General features: G+C 45.9%; 2 protein-coding genes across 7 annotated transcripts in view; one reads left to right on the top strand and one right to left on the bottom strand.

The window, feature by feature from the left end:
• IRAG1 (inositol 1,4,5-triphosphate receptor associated 1) overlaps positions 1–18,843 on the bottom strand; it is a 118,212-nt gene that overhangs the window by 40,697 nt on the left and 58,672 nt on the right. Inside the window, exons 4-8 of one of the 5 annotated variants that reach the window (XM_057553344.1) lie at positions 18,465–18,679; positions 16,480–16,532; positions 16,228–16,272; positions 14,348–14,965; positions 12,095–12,173 (exon numbers count right to left, since the gene is read on the bottom strand). In XM_057553344.1, the coding sequence (XP_057409327.1) occupies positions 12,095–12,173; positions 14,348–14,965; positions 16,228–16,272; positions 16,480–16,532; positions 18,465–18,679 (1,010 nt within the window). The other 4 variants (XM_057553345.1, XM_057553343.1, XM_057553342.1 and 1 more) reach the window with 4 other exon arrangements.
• LOC103018737 (ras-related protein Rap-1b-like) lies at positions 9,523–10,198 on the top strand. Of its 2 annotated transcripts, none has more exons than XM_007174928.1 (2): positions 9,523–9,578; positions 9,705–10,198. In XM_007174928.1, exons 1-2 carry the CDS (start codon positions 9,523–9,525, stop codon positions 10,075–10,077), a joined length of 429 nt encoding a protein of 142 aa, XP_007174990.1. In that variant the 3' UTR covers positions 10,078–10,198. The 2 variants fall into 2 exon arrangements, with proteins under 2 accessions (XP_007174990.1, XP_007174991.1); XM_007174929.1 differs by having other exon boundaries at positions 9,523–9,704; positions 9,846–10,198.

Below are 18,843 nucleotides of genomic sequence, written 5' to 3'. Positions count from 1 at the left end.
GTAGAAGGATATCCATCCCACCATAAGAACACTCCAACAAGACAAAAAACTGCCTGTGCTGCTATTTGCTTTTCGTACTGAGGAGGAGGGGAGAGGAAAAGCAGAATGACAGCATAGTATTCTACCAGAGCTGATGATCTCAAACAACATAGAGGGACTTACCAGAAAGGAAAGTAAGAGAAAATAAATAAAACAATCCCTTCTGATAGAGTTAGTGGCAGGAGACACATAGAAAGCCCCAACTGAAGCTGTCACAACCCCTACCCCCATCCTGCACTTCTGAGAAATAGCAGAGTGGCCAAACTCTTTGGATTTTGTCTATCTTTTCCTTCCTTTATCTGGCAGGGGAGTGAGAGTGGTTGCTGGGAATAGTTGGGTTAAGTGTGGAAAATAAACAGCTGGGCAGATTGTCCCTATAATTCTACCCTGAACTGGTGAAATAATCCATGCCCCACTACTGCCCACCCAAGGGAATAGGATATGCCCCTACTTCAGTGGAATAAATTCAAGTGTTAGACTATTAACAAAGTTATGGAAAAAGAGCAGAAACCAACCCACAACCACCACTACCCACAGCTCCAGCTGAACTTCCTCTTTTCCCCACCACCCAAGCAGTGACAAAGCAGACACAAAATACCCAGTCCTCAACTAAGCGCTGCCAGGAGGACAGAGATCTCAGAAAAGGTAGGAAAAAGTCAGTGAAAATTGACCTACACAATATATCTAGGTCAAGAGAAAATCCAGGTAGAAATGTCCATGTCAAAAAAAAATTAAATGAAAACAAATGGCATGGCAACTACACAAAAATAGAATAGTCAAAAGAGGAAGGAAAGAGGAGAGGAAGGTATAAAGGAAAGAAGAAAAGAAACATGCTGGAGACAGATGTCAGAATAGAAACATAGATGCAAGAAACACATAAAATGCATTTTTGTGCAAAATGTATACCACAAATGTTTTGACTCAAGGAGAAATTAGAACCTGAAAAAATGAAAATAGGAATCAGAGATGAGATGAGAGGACTGCACAAAATGGAAGAAGATTACAATTTAAGGAAATAAACTGAAGACCAAAATGACAAAATGAAGCAAAAAATTCTAAAAATATAGAACTAACCAATATGTTGGAAATATGAAGGAATAAAACAGGTAGAGCCTCAAGCTGAATTAGTGGGGGAGATTGAGATGAGCACAAGGAAGTAAAGACGGAAAGAAAGATTAAAGTATTGAGAGGTAGAGTAATGGACCTACAGTGGAGACACTGATGAGAAATTTACAGATTATGGTGGCCCTGAAGTAGTGAAAAAACAAAAGGAACAAAGAACACATTCAAAGACATAAGAGAAGAAAAAATTTCCTCCACTGAGAGAAAAGCTGAACTCGCAGACTGAAAAAGCACACCAAGAAAAATATATATATAACCTTACTCTTTTCTATGTATGTATATATATCTTATATAGATCCATAGCTATATATGAACATAAAAATGCTTCTCCAACTACTCTCATAGAGTAAGTAACCTACAGGGAAAGGTGAGGGTTGAAAGGTGCTGGAAATAAGTTGGTCTCAGACTTCTCTACAACACTGAATACAATGTAGCATCTACAAAGCTCTGGGGAAAAGAGTGATCCAGAATTTATAACCATCTAAGCTGTCCTTCAAGAAGAAGAACAACATTTTCAAACATGCTAGAACTCAAGGAACATACACCTCTAAGCCCTTCTAGAAAAACTATTGGATGATGAAATCCAGCTAAACAAGACATAAATCAAAATCATAAGCTTGGGAATTGTGAGCCACAGTAAAGGGACTGGTGGTGAACATTAAATTCGTTTACATATAAGTTTAAAGCTAAACAACTATGGAAATTATGGTTACAGAATGGAATGCAAATGTTACAACCTTGAGAGTATAAAAAGAATAACTTATCATTTGTATAGGTGGAGATGGAAAGGTTAGGAAGAAATATGAAAGAGGGAAGAAATACTGCCCTTCTCATCTTTCCCTGCAATAATCCAAACTTCAAATATGTAATATAAAAACGAACCTCAATGACTCCAAACCCTTAATGCATTTCATAATATATATTTTAAAACTTTTAAAAACTAACCTCTTTTTTTTTTTTTTTGGAGGAAGCAATTACCAAAATTCAGCAAGCCCTACAGTTTCACTTCACTTTAATTCAAGTTCAATTAAATTTTCATACTTTTTATTAAAAAAAAGTATATGGAGCAATCTATAATCTCCCTCACTCCTTCTGTATTTGTGGGAAAGGGGATGTTTGATGTAAGCGATTTTTACTTTCTTCTTTGTATTTTTCACTGTTAGTTGAATTTTTTGATAATCAATGAGCTATTTTTAATAAAAACAGTAAAATTATTTTAAAAATATCTGCCTATACCACCTCATTCCAATGAAAGCTTTTGTTTCTGGCAATCTCCAGGACTTGGAAAAGTAACTTTGGGGGCTTTTGGTTAAAGATGTGCTGAGGCCCAGAATGATCCCCTAAAAGGTCAAAGATATTTGACCTGGGGATCAACTTTCTTCTGATCTATTTTCTCAGGGAGGCCTTCTCCTTGCCTGAGACCTGAGGGCCCTGAGCCCAGACTGGGGTGTCTGGAAGCACTGCCTCAGCCCACACCTCTCCCAGCGTCCAGGTCCAGATATCCAACCACCTCCTAGACGTTACCCCCTGGATCAGGCTAATAAAAACCACTTCAACAGCCACCATTTATCAAACATAAGCTTGCATTAGATGCACTTTCTCATTTACTCCTTAGAATAGCCTTGAAGAGCAAATATTGCTAAGCTCATTTTCTGGGGACGCTGCAAACTAGGAAACTGAAGCTCAGCAAAGTTAAGTAGATTCCCCAGGATCCCAGCTAGATACTGGTAGTGCCAGGATGCAAAGCCAGTTCTGTCAGACTGCGACATCCAGGTTTCTTCCCACAGGCATTCAGATGTCCAAACCCAAACTCATTGTCTTTCTCCTTAAGGGAGCTCCTTCTCCTGTGCTCCCCACCCTGATTAATAGCACCATCACCCCCTTGGCCGTGCAGACGCACACCTGTTGGTCTTTCTGGTCTCCCCCTCCACCCCATCCCCTCATCAAGTCCTGCCAAGCTGACCTCCAAATGGCTCTCAAACCTATCCTCCCCACGTTCCCTCCTATCCATCTCAGTCTACAGTCCCATCACCTCTCACCAGGCTGCTTCCATACCCTCTTACCTAGTCTCCCCACCTCTAGCCTCAGCTTTCATAAACTGTCCACAAGAATTATTCTCAAACTCAGCTTTGATCCTCATGCTTCCTTACCTACAGGCTTCTCTGGCTTTGCAAGGGGTGCTAAAGGAAATTCAAACTCATTAATTAGACCTCAAAGACTTTAGCTTCTCTGATTCCCACCTCCACTCCACCCTTGCTGCCCATCTCTTTGGGACACATGGCTCACACTTGGTTCACATGGGATTCCTTATGTTCCTGGAACACGCCAAGTGCTAGAAGATGCCTGAGTGCCTTTGCTCCTGCTATTCCCTCTGCCTGGGATGCCCTTCTCTTCCTCAGCTGAAAGCTGCTCCTCTAAGGATCTTGCCCTGACTCATTCACCCCTACTGAGCTGGCTGCTTCTTCCTCTGTGTTCCTAGGTACTTTATGGTCTTAAAGTCTTAACAGAATGTATTGTAATGACATTGTCTACCCTTGTATTTCCTCTCCTACAAGGTGAGAGTGAGCTCATTAATTTATTCAATATTTATTTAGTGCTTAACTATGCTCCAGGCAATGAGCATGGAGCTAGGCATATAATGCTGAGCAAAACAGATGTGTCACTGTCCTTTGGGAGCTTGTTACCTGGCAGGACAGATTAATTAGAGAAATACCCAAATGTTACTTTTCATGCTGTGACAGATTTTATAAGGGAGAAGCATCTGGAGCATGCTGGAAAAGTCTTCCCTAGGAAGGTGACATTTGAGCAGATATCTAGAGACTGAATGGGAGTTCATTAGGCAAAGAGGAAGAGAGGAGGAACATTGCAGGTAGAGGGAACAGCATGTGCCAAGCCTAAGAAGGAGGAGGAATGAGTTGCTGAAGGAAGGCCAAGACGTTGAGAGGGAGGAGGAGAGTGGTCCTAGAAGATGCTGGGGCGGCGAGCAGGGTTAATCGCACAGGGCCTCTTAAGTTCTACTAAGGATTCTAGTGCTCATTTTGAGAGCAGAATGAAGCCTCTGAAGAGGCTGAACCAGATTTGCATTTCAGAGATTCCTCTCGCTGCCTGTGGACGGTGGATTGAACTGGGTGAGGAGGTCAGGAGTGCAAGCAGAGGGATGGGATAGGAGGTTGTTGAGGGAGCCAAGGGACTGGTAATGACGGCAGGGCCTGAGCCTCCTTCACCTCTGCACCCCCAACATGCAGCCCAGGAACGGGTCCACAGTCAGCCTCATGTCTTTGGCTTGAAATGACCTGCAAATGATCAAGACCCAAACATCCTTCAAATGGTCCCTGTGAAGAGAACTGGTTGGCTTGTTGGAAAGACCAGATGCAACAGGGAAGAGAGTCTCTAAGTCCTCAGAAACTGAAGGAGAGCCAAAGTTCTCAAGACTCCAGAATGTTCTAGATTTTCCCCATCTCCCAAAGGAACAGCCAACAATCATCAGGAGATTTGAGTTTTTCCCAATGAGCTCATATGCACTGTTGTATTTAGAACCTGTTAAGGGGACCAGACTCTCCAGCTCCCAGGGGGGGTTTACAATACCTTTGGTCCCAGGTACAGGTGGGGATGAGGCTCTTTGATGGAACTTTCAGAATGTAGGAAAAGGAAGTCACAACTCTGCTGATCAAGCACATGTGGTTGCCTGCCACATCTCCAGACTGCCCTATATACTGTGGAGCACAGAGTACAATGTCCCACTTAGCTGGCAAGAAAGAATTCTACAACCTGATGACAGGAATTAAAATGTATGACAGGTTCCTGCTGGAATAAAGACCAGAATCACATAAAAACATTACATCAGCTCAGTGAAGTAGGTACTATTCTTACCCCCATTTTATAGATGAGCAAACAAGGCATCTAGAGCATAAGAAACTTGCCTGAGGCTATGCAGCTGGTAAGTGGGGAAGCTTGAGCTTTTAACCACTCTGATTCTAGAAATGAGAGAAAAGTGGGAGGGAGGGTACCTTTACTGAACACCTTCCATTGTTAATTTTTTAAAATTTAGTGTTTTTAGGAATCCAACTCATTTACCTGGTAATTTAATTTCTAAGCTCCATCTCGTTCCCTGTTGGCATTAGATAGTGAGGTGTTGCTGTAGTAGTGGATGTCTACATTGTTATAATTTTTTGTAAGTTAACTTGGCAGTATGCATATATATTTAAATATAAATACCTTTTGATCAAGCAATTCTACTTCTAAGATACTATCCCATGGAAAAACTCATGCATTTCTATAAAGATACATCATGGAGAATGTTCATTATAACATCGTTTATAGTAGAGAAAGAATACAAACAACCTAAATAGTAATCAATAAGAAAAAGGTCAAACAATTTATATAGTTCCTCATACCACAGGATGCTACAAAGCAGTATTAAATTTTATTAAAAAACTAAAAGCTCCATATGCACTAAGTGAGAAACTTTCTAATATTGTTATGTAAAAAAGACAATGTGACAGAGACAACTGGTCATCCACCAAAATCTGCCCTCCTCTGCTTCCATGTGAAAGGAGTTTAATATGGGCATATGGCCAGCAGCCCAGCTAGTGACAACATTCCCCAGTATCCCTTGCTGCTAGGTATTGCCATGCCACATCATCACCAATGAACTGGGAGCTAAAAAGAGATATGCAACTCCCAGTTTACTTTAAAAAAAAAAAAAAAGCCTGCTCTGAACTTCCATTCTTTCCCCTTCCTACAAACTGGAACACAGATTTACCCATGATCCTGCTTCAACAATGTAGACAAGTGTAATACCTCAGGGGATGGCAAAATGACAACAGAGAAGAAACCAGGGTCTCCGAATGATCACATGGAGCAGAGCCACCTGTAACCCGACAGCTCACCTTAGAATTGTTACTTGAGTATGAAACAATCTTCTCTTTACTATAGGTTAGCATACTTTGGGGCCTCATGTCAAAGCAACTTAGATTTTATCTTAATTAAAGCAGGAAGGTTGCAGAATACCTTAAAAGAGTTACTTACATAGAAAATTTGGTAGTAAATATAAAAGAAAGTACACCATGACCACATGCATTTTATTGCAGGACCATAAGGGTTTATTTCTATATATGGAAAATTATTAATTAATATATTAAATGATATAATTTATATGATTCTTTCAATAGATATGCAAAACAAATTGACAAAATTCAACATGAATCTTAAAACTCGGAAGAGAAGAATCTATTTCCTTAAAATAATGAAAAATAAAAGTATAAAGTAATACATGAAATAATATATTTTTATATTTTATATATTTTATCTTTCTACATATTATATTTTTCTATTTAGTGATAATATAAATATGAAATAATAATAAAAAGTTAAAATAGTGCATCTATTTAATAATTAGGTACAACATGGTCCTTGAAAGAAAAACACACAAAAAATTCAATTAAAAACAGAAAAAAGGCAAGAGTTCTCCTTATCACCATTGTCCTATTAGAGAATGTTGCCAAAATAATAAAACATATACAGATATACAAGAGAAAGACACATACACATGCACAAGCACACAACTAAGACAAATAGTGAATCTGATAAAACAAAATAACAGATTGTGAATGTGAAAAAATGAGGTATTTTGCAAAGTGGTCAAGAGCCTTTGGATTTAGACACATCTGGGTTCCAATCTTGGCTTTAGCAATTAATTACCATGTGAACTTAATCTCCCTGAATCAATTTCCTCATCTGCAAAATGGGTATAATAAGACCCACCCCTCAGGGTTGTTGTAAGCATTAAGCGAAATACTGTCAAATGCTTAGCATGGGTCCTGGTACATGGTAATCACCATAGTTATAATAATAATGCTAGTTAACCACTATTGTAATCACTCTACCATTTGTTAACAGTAATATTTATTATATAAGAAACATGTATAATACCAAGCAGCATTCATCTATGACACTAATTATCAGTTAGGAAAATCTAATGAAAAAAGTCTTCTTCATAAATAAGCAAGAATATAAATCATGTAGAATTTGTCTCAATAAGAGATATGGAAGACCTGTACAAAGATCCTTAAATCTAATAGAGGAAAAAGAAAGGAATACTTAAATTAATAGAGGGACAAACCACGTGCCTGAATGAGAACTAAATGTTTGCAAACTAAATAACTGAAAAATCTATGAACTGCAAAACAAACAAAACTAGGACAGTTCTGAATCCAGTGTGTAGCCTTAAAGCAATCACAATTAAAATGTTGTATAAGATGACATAAATTTCACTTAGAGAATAGGTAGGTGAGAGGCAAAACTGGAAAAGACCCGGAATCCATAAATCTTAGGTTAGAGTTAAGAGTTTTCTGAAGTGTCCTAGTCCAATAGGGAACAGAGGCCCACAGAGGCTGAGGAACATATTTAAAGATACCAGACACCGTTAAGTGGTGTCTGGCCATGAGCTCCAATCTCCTGAATTCTTGTCCAGTTGCTCTATTAATTTGCACTGAATCTTTGTATCTAGAATACAATGAATACTCTGAAAAAGAAGAGCAATGGGGGAGAAGTAACCCACTGTACACTAGAACATATTATAAGGCAGCAGTAATTAAAATGGTACAGTACTGATCAGAATAAAACAGAATCAAGGGCCCAGAACCAGTCTTTGCTATACATTAAAAAAAGATGCAGTGTATGATTATCTAAGCCACAATGTAATAAGAAATATAAACACTATTAAAATATTATTGAGGTAACAGAATCTTAAGTCTTCAAATACCTATATCTTAAAACAAATTTCAGAGGTATTAGAAAAATAAATATAAATAAATCAAACTGTAGATAAACTACCAGAAAATAGATTTGCTATCCCAATTAAGGAGAAGTAATATTTTTATAATGATTTAAATAATAGAAGACTTTCAAAGGAAAAGATAGGCTAAAATTACTGTATAAAAACTTTATGATCTCTCTAAAATAATACAAAATTTGTTCAAAGGCAAAAAAAAAAAAGAAAAATGAAAAAGTATTGACAAAAAATACAGCCAAAGAACGGTTACTATCTATAACATCTACATGTATGACCAACAAAAAACCCAAGACCCAAACGAACACATGAGTAAAGAAATGAATAGTTAATTCACCCATTAAGAAAAAAATATTTTAAAATTTTAAGTTGGGCAAATTAATTGAAGTAATAATGGAATGGTATTTCACACTGCTACTACTAATAGTAGTAATTGTTGTTATTTTGGATCATCTTGTTCTCATTACATTCTGGCCAATAAGGAGCAAAAGCAAAGCAAACCAAAGTCTAGTGCAGGTAGTGTTTAGTGAGAAGACCCTTCACTCAGTCTACAGGGAGCATCACCCATTGGGGGCAATTTGGTAAATGCAAATATTCCTACAAATATTCCTACACTTTGACTCCGTGACTCTCAAGCCTGAGAATTTATCCCAAGGGAGTAACTTAAAGGAAGAAAGAAAAAAAACCTACAAGTACAAAGTTGTTTATAGTAGTGTTGTTAATCATAGTTAAAAGAACTGTAAACATCTGAAATACCCAACAATAGATACATCAATACAAAAGGAAACTATGTACCCATTAAATGATAAATATGAGGACAAGTCAAACTATAATGGAATTAGTCGTGAAATAAGTATTTTAAAAGTAGAAACAGGGGACTTCCCTGGCGGCACAGTGGATAAGAATCCGCCTGCCAATGCAAGGGACACGGGTTCGATTCTTGGACTGGGAAGACCCCACACGTCGCAGAGCAACTAAGCCCGTGTGCCACAACTACCGAGCCTGCGAGCCACAACTACTGAAGTCCGCGCGCCCAGAGCCTGTGCTCCACAGCCACCGCAATGAGAAGCCCGCGCACCGCAACAAAGAGTAGCCCCTGCTCGCCACAACTAGAAAAAGCCCACACGCAGCAAACGAAAACCCAACATAGCCAAAAATTAAATCTTAAAAAAAAAAAAGGCAGAAACAGGATGTTACATCTACACCACCAAATCAATTGTGAAAAAATTATAAATAATGGTAAATACTGGAAAGAATAGAAACTGTTGCTTTTTCAGAATTTATGGGGTTGCGGGTGAAATTTTAGGATAAATCTTTTCCTATGGTTTTAAATCTTTAATAAACAAGTTCGAAATTAAAAGTAGAGAAGTATATCATATTTTTCCAAAGATTTCATCTAAAGATGATTAAGTTTTTTAAATTAATACTTTAAAAAATTGTTGGAGAGTCAGGCGTGTAAGCCAGCCGGGGTGGCGGCGCCGGTAGCAGCGACTCGGAGGGAGCGCGAGGCGACGCTGACTGCGGGGACCCGGTGACAGTGCGAGAAGTACTAGATTTTACAAGTTTGCAACATGCGTGAGTATAAGCTAGTTGTTCTTGGCTCAGGAGGAGCTGGAAAATCTGCTCTGACTGTACAATTTGTTCAAGGAATTTTTGTTGAAAAATATGATCCTACGATAGAAGATTCTTACAGAAAACAAGTTGAAGTAGATGCACAACAGTGTATGCTTGAAATCTTGGATACTGCAGGAACGGAACAGTTTACAGCAATGAGGGATTTGTACATGAAAAACGGACAAGGCTTTGCATTAGTTTATCCCATCACAGCGCAGTCCACATTTAATGATTTACAAGATCTGAGAGAACAGATTCTTCGAGTTAAAGACACTGATGATGCTCCGATGATTCTGGTTGGTAATAAGTGTGACTTGGAAGATGAAAGAGTTGTAGGAAAGGAACAAGGTCAAAATTTAGCAAGACAATGGAACAACTGTGCATTCTTAGAATCCTCTGTAAAATCAAAAATAAATGTTAATGAGATCTTTTATGACCTAGTGTGGCCAATTAACAGAAAAACTCCAGTGCCTGGGAAGGCCCGCAAAAAGTCATCATGTCAGCTGCTTTAATATACTAAATGCATTGTAGCTCTGAGCCAGGTCTGAAGAACTGTTGCCCAATTCAACAGTGCCAGCATTCCAACTTTGTTAAACCTACCAACATCTTAAATGGACTTTCTGTGGTGGTACCCTTTAAAAGGCGGATGAAAGCTACCACATCAGTTTGCACATTCTAATCACTTTCCAGTATCACAAGAAAGATTTTTACTTATATAATACTCCTAGAGTATGTAGCTGGTAAAACCAGAGGCTACAATCCAGTATTACTGCTAAGAGACATTTTTCATCCACCAATGTTGTACATGTATGAAAATGGTGTACTGTATACTTTAACACGACCCATACTTTGTATTGGAGAGTACAATAATGTAAATCCTAAAAGCACCACTATTTTAGCATAATAGAAGAAAGTCCAAAGAGCTCCTATATAGACTACTCCAGATAACTTCACTTCTTTGATACTTGTAGCTTATTGTAATTTTTAAAAAATAAATTCAAGGTCATTATCATTGTATTGTACAAATAAGCACTTTAACACAGCTATATAGTTTTTTAATTTTTAAAAATCTGTGGAGACAGTGATCTTGTCTTTAAAATATGATAGTCCTTTCAGTATAATGTCTTAAAGACGTTGCCTTTAATATCTGTTGGGAAGGAAATATCCAGACTTTTCAAATCTTGTATTATATGTTTCCTTTTTTGTTTACATAGGGAACAATGTTTATAGTTGTGTGTACAGTGGGGGTCTACAACAAGAAGTGTATATTTTCAAACAATCTTGTAATGATTTAACAATTTTTGTAAATCATTTTCAGGCTTCTGCAGCTGTAGATTCTCACTGTGAATCCCCTGCTTGCTCATGCATAAGTGTATTTGCAATACCAAAGATACAGGTTTAGAATTTTTACCTGTTAGTGATTGTTTCACATGTGTAATCGTTTTGGTTGAGATGTTAAATGGTGGACGAGTACTGTGGATGTGAATGTGGGAAGTAATTTTAATCATGCGTAATTGGTCACAAGGCCTAAGTTGCAGTAAAACAGTATTGCTGTTTTATTTAACAATGCCTTGTTGCTCTGTATGCATTAACGTTTAGGTGTAAACATTGTGTGTCTATCCAACAGGGAGCCACAGTATTTAAATTGACCAACCTAATGTTACAACTCCTTTTGAGGTGGCCAAACGTAAACTAAAAGCCTTAATTAAAGTAGTGCAATTTTGCATAACTTAGCATCAGTAGTTCAATAAATTTGGATTGCCAAAAAAAAAAAAAATTGTTGGATGTTTTACTTCTGGGAATCTTCTTGTCAATGTGGAATAGGTAGGTGTTAGTTACTATATTTCAGACTAGGGGCTTCCAACATGGTTGGTGGCACCCTGGACACAGCCACAGAACAATCCTTAAGCAGACGGTTTCTATGCTGAGAACGACCAGGAGTAGCGTGAGCCATCAGGAGAAGTGAGTCAGGAGATGGGAGTTGGGGTGGAGGTGAGGCAAGAGACCCCAAGTCTTACTTTCTGAAGGTGAGTCTGGCAAGTGGGTGGGTGGGGCCTTGCAGCCACCAGGAGGGAAGGGCTGGGGTCTGGACTTTGTAGTGACAGCAGATTAGAAAGCAAGAGATGACTCTGATGTCTCAAAAAGAGGAACTGTTCTATCTGGGTGGCTTCCTGGGTGTGAGAGGAAAAGGAAAAGGAAAAGGAAGCAACAGAAGTTCAAGCCTGGGTCACCCTTCCAGACCCACTAAGTGCTAACAAGGCTCAGGGAGGGCTGGAGGGGTCCAGAAGGGGGGCTGGTTGGAAGAAGACAAGTTTAGAGGTTTTCTGAGTGGGCAGGAAATGCCATCTGATTCACTTATTCATCCATCTGCAAATATTTACTGAGGGCCTGCTCTGCGTCCGGCCCACACTCGCCACTGGGATGGACAAAGGCCCTGACAGGATGTGCAGTGTTTACACGTTCACCTTTGATCTGGAGAAAATGAATCTAGCCCCAGCCTGAGGAGAGCATCTCCCCGATCCCACCTACCTTTTTCCTGCTCAGCCGCTTCACTAAGGTCTGGAAGCTTGAGCCCCACTAAGTTCTGATTTCTTAGCAGGATGTGCTCCTTTTTAGGAAAAGAAAGACAACGTTTCAGATGGTGACCTCAGGCTGGACTCTTGCCTCGGTTCTATGGCTGTGACCCCTCAGTCTCACGGGGCAGCACTCGGGGCGGGGACAGTCACAACATCTGAGGGGCACCAGGAAGACCGCTCCTCTCCCAGCCTGTGAAGGTGCTGGAAACCCCACCATCAGCGCCCCATTCCTTGGGTCAGGAATGGTCCTTCGCATGGCTGGCTTTTTGAACAAGCCTGCGAGCCCCAGGGCAAGGGAGCTGCCAGCCACATGGTGGCTGAAGGCTGGAGGACAAACAGAAGCAGAGCCCAGGGCTCTGGGGATAGGAGGGTCCCCTGGGTGTGCATGGAGCCGCCAAAGATGGAAACAATCTTTGTGATCTCATGGCTGTGCTCTGAGCGGCCTGGAGCTTCCTGCCTTGTTATTCTGGGCAGTGAGTGCCCACCTTCAGGACGTGTGGCCTCCCCTGCCCCCAGTTCCTCAGCGGCCTGTGATGGTACATCTTGAGCTGTTAAACTCTCCAGACGAACGAGGCCTGCAGATTGCTGTCCCAAGGCAGCAGGCCAATAGCCACTGCTGCCTGGGGCTTCGGCCAGCAGAGCCAAGGAGAGATGGGGATGCTGATGGCAGGTACGTGGCACAGGTAGGCTCACACCTGTTCCAAGTCCAAGACCAGTGCTCCCAAGGGGAAATGCCACACAGAGCTCCTTGGGCCTGTGACTGGTGCTTCTAAGGGGATTTTCAGTGGCCCGGTAGCAAAGGCCACTTGGACGGTTTTCCTCCTGGGTGAAGGAGAGGAAGGGGCCAGCAGAGGGAGCTCTGGCCCAGATGGAAGTCATGGGCCAGGGCCCTTGACCTGTTTCCTTAACCAGAGGCTCACAACCAAGCAGCTCTCGGCACCCTGGCTTGGGCTGGAGGTGTGGTCAGACGCAGGGCAGGGGTTAGTGGGATGGGGCCTCCAGGTTCTCTGTGGTTTTCTTTGCTGCAGAGAGGAACTGGCAGGGGTCTGGGGGTGGCCTGTCGCCTGGGCCTGGCCTCTGCTGCCAGAGGCACGTGAAGGCAAATACCTGTCTGGCCTCCTTGGCGTCACCTTCCCCAGGGGTCTGGGGCTGCGGCCCACCAGGGGCGGCCCTGGCAGGCCTGTGCTGACCCGCTAGTTAGTGAGGTCTTCCTGGCTAGGTGGGCTTTTCCGTGTATAATGTTTTTAACCTCAGCAGCCAGGCCCCAGCTCCCCCGGAGCCTTCAACGCAGAAGGCTTCTGTGCAGGACAGTGGCCACGGTTGGAACGCGTTCCTGCTAGTACAGACCCCCAACCCCGCACTTGCTCTTGACCGCTGTCAAGTGCCTCTTTTCCTTCCCTGTCCCACGCCCTCTCTGTAGGGGAGCCAGGAGGGCCTCGTCCAACTCCAACTCCACCCCATGGAGTCCCGGCTGCCTTGGCCTGTGGCCTGCGTTGGCCCTCTGGGGAAGTGGGGCTTGGGTAAGGATTTCTTTGTCCTGTTAAACTCTTCTCTTCTTCACACCCTGGGCTCTCTCCCCCTACATCTCTGGATGCCCCCCAGTCATTCCACGAATAGGGCAGTAGCCCCATGAGAGACAGCTGTGCCTGGTTTGACAGCCAGTGACAGTTAGGGACATCAGGGGTGTTAGAAGAAATTCACCACAGAGGGAGCAGCCCCTCACGGCCATGTTTGGCTGGATTTGAGGCCTTTTGTTAACAGGCATCAGGAAGGAAAGCTTGGGGGGCAAGACGGAGGGAAAAGCCATTCCATCCCTGCCCCATCCTAGGCATGACAAGGCGCTCCATCAAAGGCTTCTTGTTCATGAGCCACCAGCTCCAGTTAGAGAGGAAAACACAGCCCAGGACTCAGGGCCCATGTGTCCTTCCATATACCCACCTTCCCCTTGAAATGTGGCTTTGTGTGGCAGCTCTACACCAGCTGACCTCACCCGAGTGAACAGGGTAAAAGCACGAAAGGTGATATTTATGAAGGACATGCTGCCCAGTGGGCTGGTTATCGGGGTGGGGAAGTTCAGGGCTCCACAAGGCCCACGTCTGGGCCACAGCTGCCCCACCCCAGGCCCAGGTCAGCCCGGCCCAGAGACCCTCAGCCCAGGTTGGGGATCTGGACACACACCCTGCCCAGCAGGCCCCCAGGAACCCACCTCACGGAGTTTGGTCAGTTTCTGCATCCGCACTGGCTGCACTTGTATCTGAAAGTCTTTAAGTCCAGGAGCCTTGGCCAGCTTGCTGCCAGCTTTGCCTGAAAGACGCTTCTCTTCCTCTGCCAGCGGCACCTTGGCAAGCACTTTCTGCAGCCGGGGGCCGGGTTCTTCGGGACTGCTGTCCCAGGAGGCACCCCGCAGCAGGGGCGGCCGGGACGCAGGGGGCCACAGCTCAGCTTTGGAGCCAACCTTGGACCCTGTGGGCTCTCCAACTGTACTTTTCCCCTGGGGGGACTGGGGAGCCGCCCCTCCAGAGCCCTGGGTTGGGCTTCTGGGCAGAGGGTTGCCCTCCTTGACTGTCTTCAGAAGCGGCTTCCCTAGCTCGCTCTCAACAGGGCCAGGCTGGGGGCTGTTCAGGGCCATTTTCCCACCACTGCCTGTGCCAGAAGCTGGGCCCTTGGGTATGGCCTCTGGGCGATGGAGGGGATCAAAGTTCTCCTTTTGTTCTATTGCAATTTCTTTGGACTTCTCAGCTGTGGGAGGGCGAGGATTCAGCCTGCCCTGAGACACTTTCCTCTGGTCATTCTGCTTCCGGTCAGCTAGCCCTTTGAGGACATTCTGAAAGAGACAAGGTAGAGCTGGGACCCCGGGGGCAGGTTGGAGGGGAGAAGGGTGGATTCACCTCTGCTGTGGGGTCTCTATCCCCATGGACCCTGCTAAGGGACCCGCACGTGTGTGTGTGCGTGCGCATGTGTATGTGTGTATGCGTGCGTGCGTGCGTGTGTGTGTAGGGGTGGGGAGGTTTGGAGAGGTGTGGGCTAGGTAGAAAGGGAGGACTTCTCAGTCACATCTGAGCCGGTAAAGGGGACCTACAAACAAGCCTGAGGTTTGTAAAACAGACAGGATAAGGGGACCTGCCATTCAAAACCTGCCAAGAACTTCCCAAGGGCTAGGCACTGCAGAGGACAGTGGAATGGAGGGCAGCCACAGGTTTTGGCTTTGACTCTGTTGCCCCAGATTCTAGTCCTGGCTCTGCCTGGCAAGGCCCTTAACTCTTAGGGATTCAGATTTCCCATCAGGTTTGTGAACTCCCTGAAATTATATACAAATGTATATGTGTGTTTGTGTGTTGTATGTATTTTTCTGGGAAGAGAGTCCATAGCTTTCAACAATCTCTCAGAGCGTTCTATGATCCAGAAGAGGTTACAGATCCCTGAATAAGGGGATTCTTGCAAAGCTGATAGCTTGCTGTTCAGAAGTTCTAAGATTCTGTACTCTTCTTTCGTTTCCCAAGGGAAACCTGCTTTGTGAGGTGCAGGTTTGTGGGTCTGTCTGGGTATTTGTGTGGCTGTCTTGTGTGTGTGCTGAAACTCTACCAGAGGACTCTAGCCCAGACCCAGTTCTAGATGAGATTATACTCTATGCTGCCCTTGACACCACCTTGAGCAGGTGGTTCTAAGCAGGTGTGGGGCTCTTCTTTTGCTCATCAGCAAAGACGAGGTTTTCCAGGCTGCCCCCAGGAAGAGTCCCAGCCAGGGGCTGGAGCTTTCCTGCAATTTTCACTAGAGCTGACGGGGGCAACAGTCTCGCCTGGCTGTTGCTGGGCCCGGTGGTCCCCCTGGTCTCTGGCAGCAGCCTGACTGGGAGTGTAGGACTATGGGCAGGACCACCATGGAGGTCATCCCCACTGAATCCCACCGCCTCACCCCCTCCACCACAGACTTCCAGTCACCATAGGGCAGAGGAACCTTCTAGCTTCTGCAGCCTTGACCTTCCACTCACGCACACCCACTGGCAGGCTGCCCAGGGCCAGCCTAGGCTTCTGGGACACCGTGTCTCCCACACTCAAATCATCCAAACTGGGCAGACCTCAAACTCACAGGCTCGCCAAGGGGAGGTGAAGAGACTGCGGCCTCATCCCCCTTCTGCGGGAGAAAGTAAACACGAGTCAGTCAGCAACGTGAAGAGACCGAATCTCCTCTTGAAACGCCCTCAAGGAGACCCCTACAGTGGTGTCGATGTCTCCCCCACCCAGCACCCTCGCCTCCAGCGGGTCATGGAGGGCCTCTCAGGTGTTAAGGGGTAAGAGGAGAGACTAGTTGACATAGAAACCCCAAACGGTGCCCCGTTACCTGTGGTGGTGCTCCGGGCAGAGGGGACACTGGGCCACTGCACGCATCCAAACCTAAAATGGTCCAGACACTGGCGAGTGATGTCCAGCACCCCAGACCCTCAGCTGTCCCTTTAGCAAAAACGCATCTACCTCCCCAGAATGTCCTCCCTTGGGTCCCTTGGGCCCAGGAGCCAGTAATGCCCGTGCTTGTTGAGTACCTCTCACAATGCCAGGCTCTGTGGGGAGCCCCCATCTAATCATCACAGAAACCACATGAGGAGGCCGGGGCAGAGGGAAATCAAGGCCACACAGCCGGAGTGTCAGCGCTGGGATCTGAACCCGGGCTGCCTGGCCCGAGCCTGAGCTTGCTCCGCAGCTCTGACAAGGGTAGGCTGCTCTCCCTGGCACCCCACCCCTACCCTGATTGAGCTGAGGCTGTGGTCCTGAACGCAGCCTAATGAAAGGGAAGCAGTCAAAACACAAAGAGTGGCCCAAATAGAGGCCTTTGCAAATAAGCTCTGAGGTGACCTCTCTCCAGGTCTTCTCTGGGCAGAGGGCCCAAGCCATAGCCCCCTTCCCTCCATCCTCATCCTGGGCTAGGCCTACCTCCCCACGCTAGCTTGAAACCCCAAAAGAAAGCACATCTTCCTTCCTCTGAGGCAGCCCAGCCAGGCCCCTGGGGAGGGGGGCCAAACGGGGGTCCTGACTGGGAAGGCTGCAGGACAGGAGTCCTGGGGGCCCAGGGGAGGGACTGAGCTGCCACCCAAGGCGGGAAGCCAGAGTGGGCAATGCTGTGGGGTTCGGCGGGGGGGGGGAGGTGGACCTCACCAGGCCGCTTGGGGATGGTGAGGGAGTTGCTCTGAGAGAACCCAGGAGAAGCTCCGGGGCTGAGGTTTGGGAAAACAGCTGTGGAGACAGACACAAATTGGCCAGCATTCATGAAGGCTCAGGACTTCAGCCTAACAAAGACATCCTTTTAGGTATTTCTCGCCTCTGGGGACTGGGTCTGCCTCGTCAGGTTCAGGGGCTGATTCTGGACTCCATATAAGGCTCCTACCACAGCCCAATGCCTCCCTGCTGCCAGCCCAACGGGGGGGGGGGGGGGGGCGGGGTGGTGGTGTGCTGGAGTCATTTGGGGGAGAGAGGGAGGGTGATTGGGGTCACACTCCCTCAGTCTGCCTGGCCTCACCCCAAAGCACCTTCTAGAAACAGAGGACCTGGCGTTGCTTGGCAGGTACAGCTTCAAAGGCTATACCTCCTAGACTTGCCAGGATGGCTCTGATTTCAAATGTGCCCCTTCCCTCCTAAGTACATTCTGACTTGTTTAACTGCCCCAAATTTTTGCTCAAGAAAAAAGAGAGACTTTAGCCAAAGGGATAGCAGGAGAATTTCAGAAAACCTTTCTTCTAATCCAGAAATTCCAGAGAGACACCAAAGGCCACACTTCCCTTCCCTAGGGTCCTTCCCGGGGCACAGCTGTGAGGTCAGGGAGAGTGAGCCCAGGGCCGGCCTCTCCTGACCTTGGCAGAGGAGGTGCCCCACAGAGCAGGGCCTCCTGGGGATGGTGGGAGACCACACAGACTCCAACCCTGCAGGGTGGCCTGGGAGTCTGTGCACTCGGGCATCACACAGAGGGTTTCTCTCCAGGCAGGGTTCAGGGACTGGGGAGCCCAGGTCAAGTTCACGGGTGTCATATGGGCTAGCACTTCTTGGCAAAGCAGGAAGACACAATGGTCACACATAGGCCCCCAAAAAAATGGAAAGCAGAGTCTTCTGGGCTAGAGTTGGGTCAGTATTTCGGAGCTTCTGATACGGGGCGAGATGCCCTCTCCGCACAGGATCCTCTCCACGAGGCTCAGTCCTCCTGGGGCCCAAGAGGCCTGGGGGGGCAGGCGCGGCGAGGGCCGCCCCTCGGAAGCAGGGCTCCTGCTGCAGCTGGGGCTGGGGCCCTCCCCAACGCCCGCCCCCGTCGGAGGGGCTCAGGGCGGCCACCTGTCGTCCTACCTGACGGGCAGTCGCCGGGGCTGCTCCTGGACTTCCTCCCGCGGCGGGTCAGAAAGCGCTCACTCACCGACTTGGCTTCCTCCAGCAGCGCCAGGTTTTTCCTCTTGTCCTCCTCGGAGATGCTGATGTCCGGCAGCTGGCCGTTTACCAGGTCAATGATGTGCCCCGCAGGGTCTGCAGAGGGAGGGTGAGCACGGCGTGAGAGCCACGGAATCCTTGGTCCCCAACCTCAGCCCTGCCCCCAGCCCCTACCCCTCAGCCCAGGGACACTGCCCGGAGGGGACTCAGCCAGCCAAACCTCGGCCCGATGCCGGGTCCTGGAGAGGGCTGCGTGGGGACAGACAGGGCTCCCCCAGCAGGCCTGGCCCCTCCAGCTTGT

This window comes from Balaenoptera acutorostrata, chromosome 9 (assembly GCF_949987535.1).
Source record: "Balaenoptera acutorostrata chromosome 9, mBalAcu1.1, whole genome shotgun sequence".
In the NCBI taxonomy this organism is placed as follows: Eukaryota; Metazoa; Chordata; class Mammalia; order Artiodactyla; family Balaenopteridae; genus Balaenoptera; species Balaenoptera acutorostrata.
Note: the sequence above shows the minus strand (reverse complement) of the source record. Positions and strands in the feature narration are given on the sequence as shown.

What these genes read in the sequence shown, in the direction of transcription:
- LOC103018737 (XM_007174928.1), top strand. Translation starts at nt 9,523, where the DNA reads ATGCGTGAGTATAAGCTAGTTGTTCTTGGCTCAGGAGGAGCTGGAAAA. An exon ending in GGAGCTGGAAAATCTGCTCT is followed by an intron (nt 9,579 to 9,704) that starts GACTGTACAATT and finishes TACTGCAGGAAC; the next exon opens with GGAACAGTTTACAGCAATGA.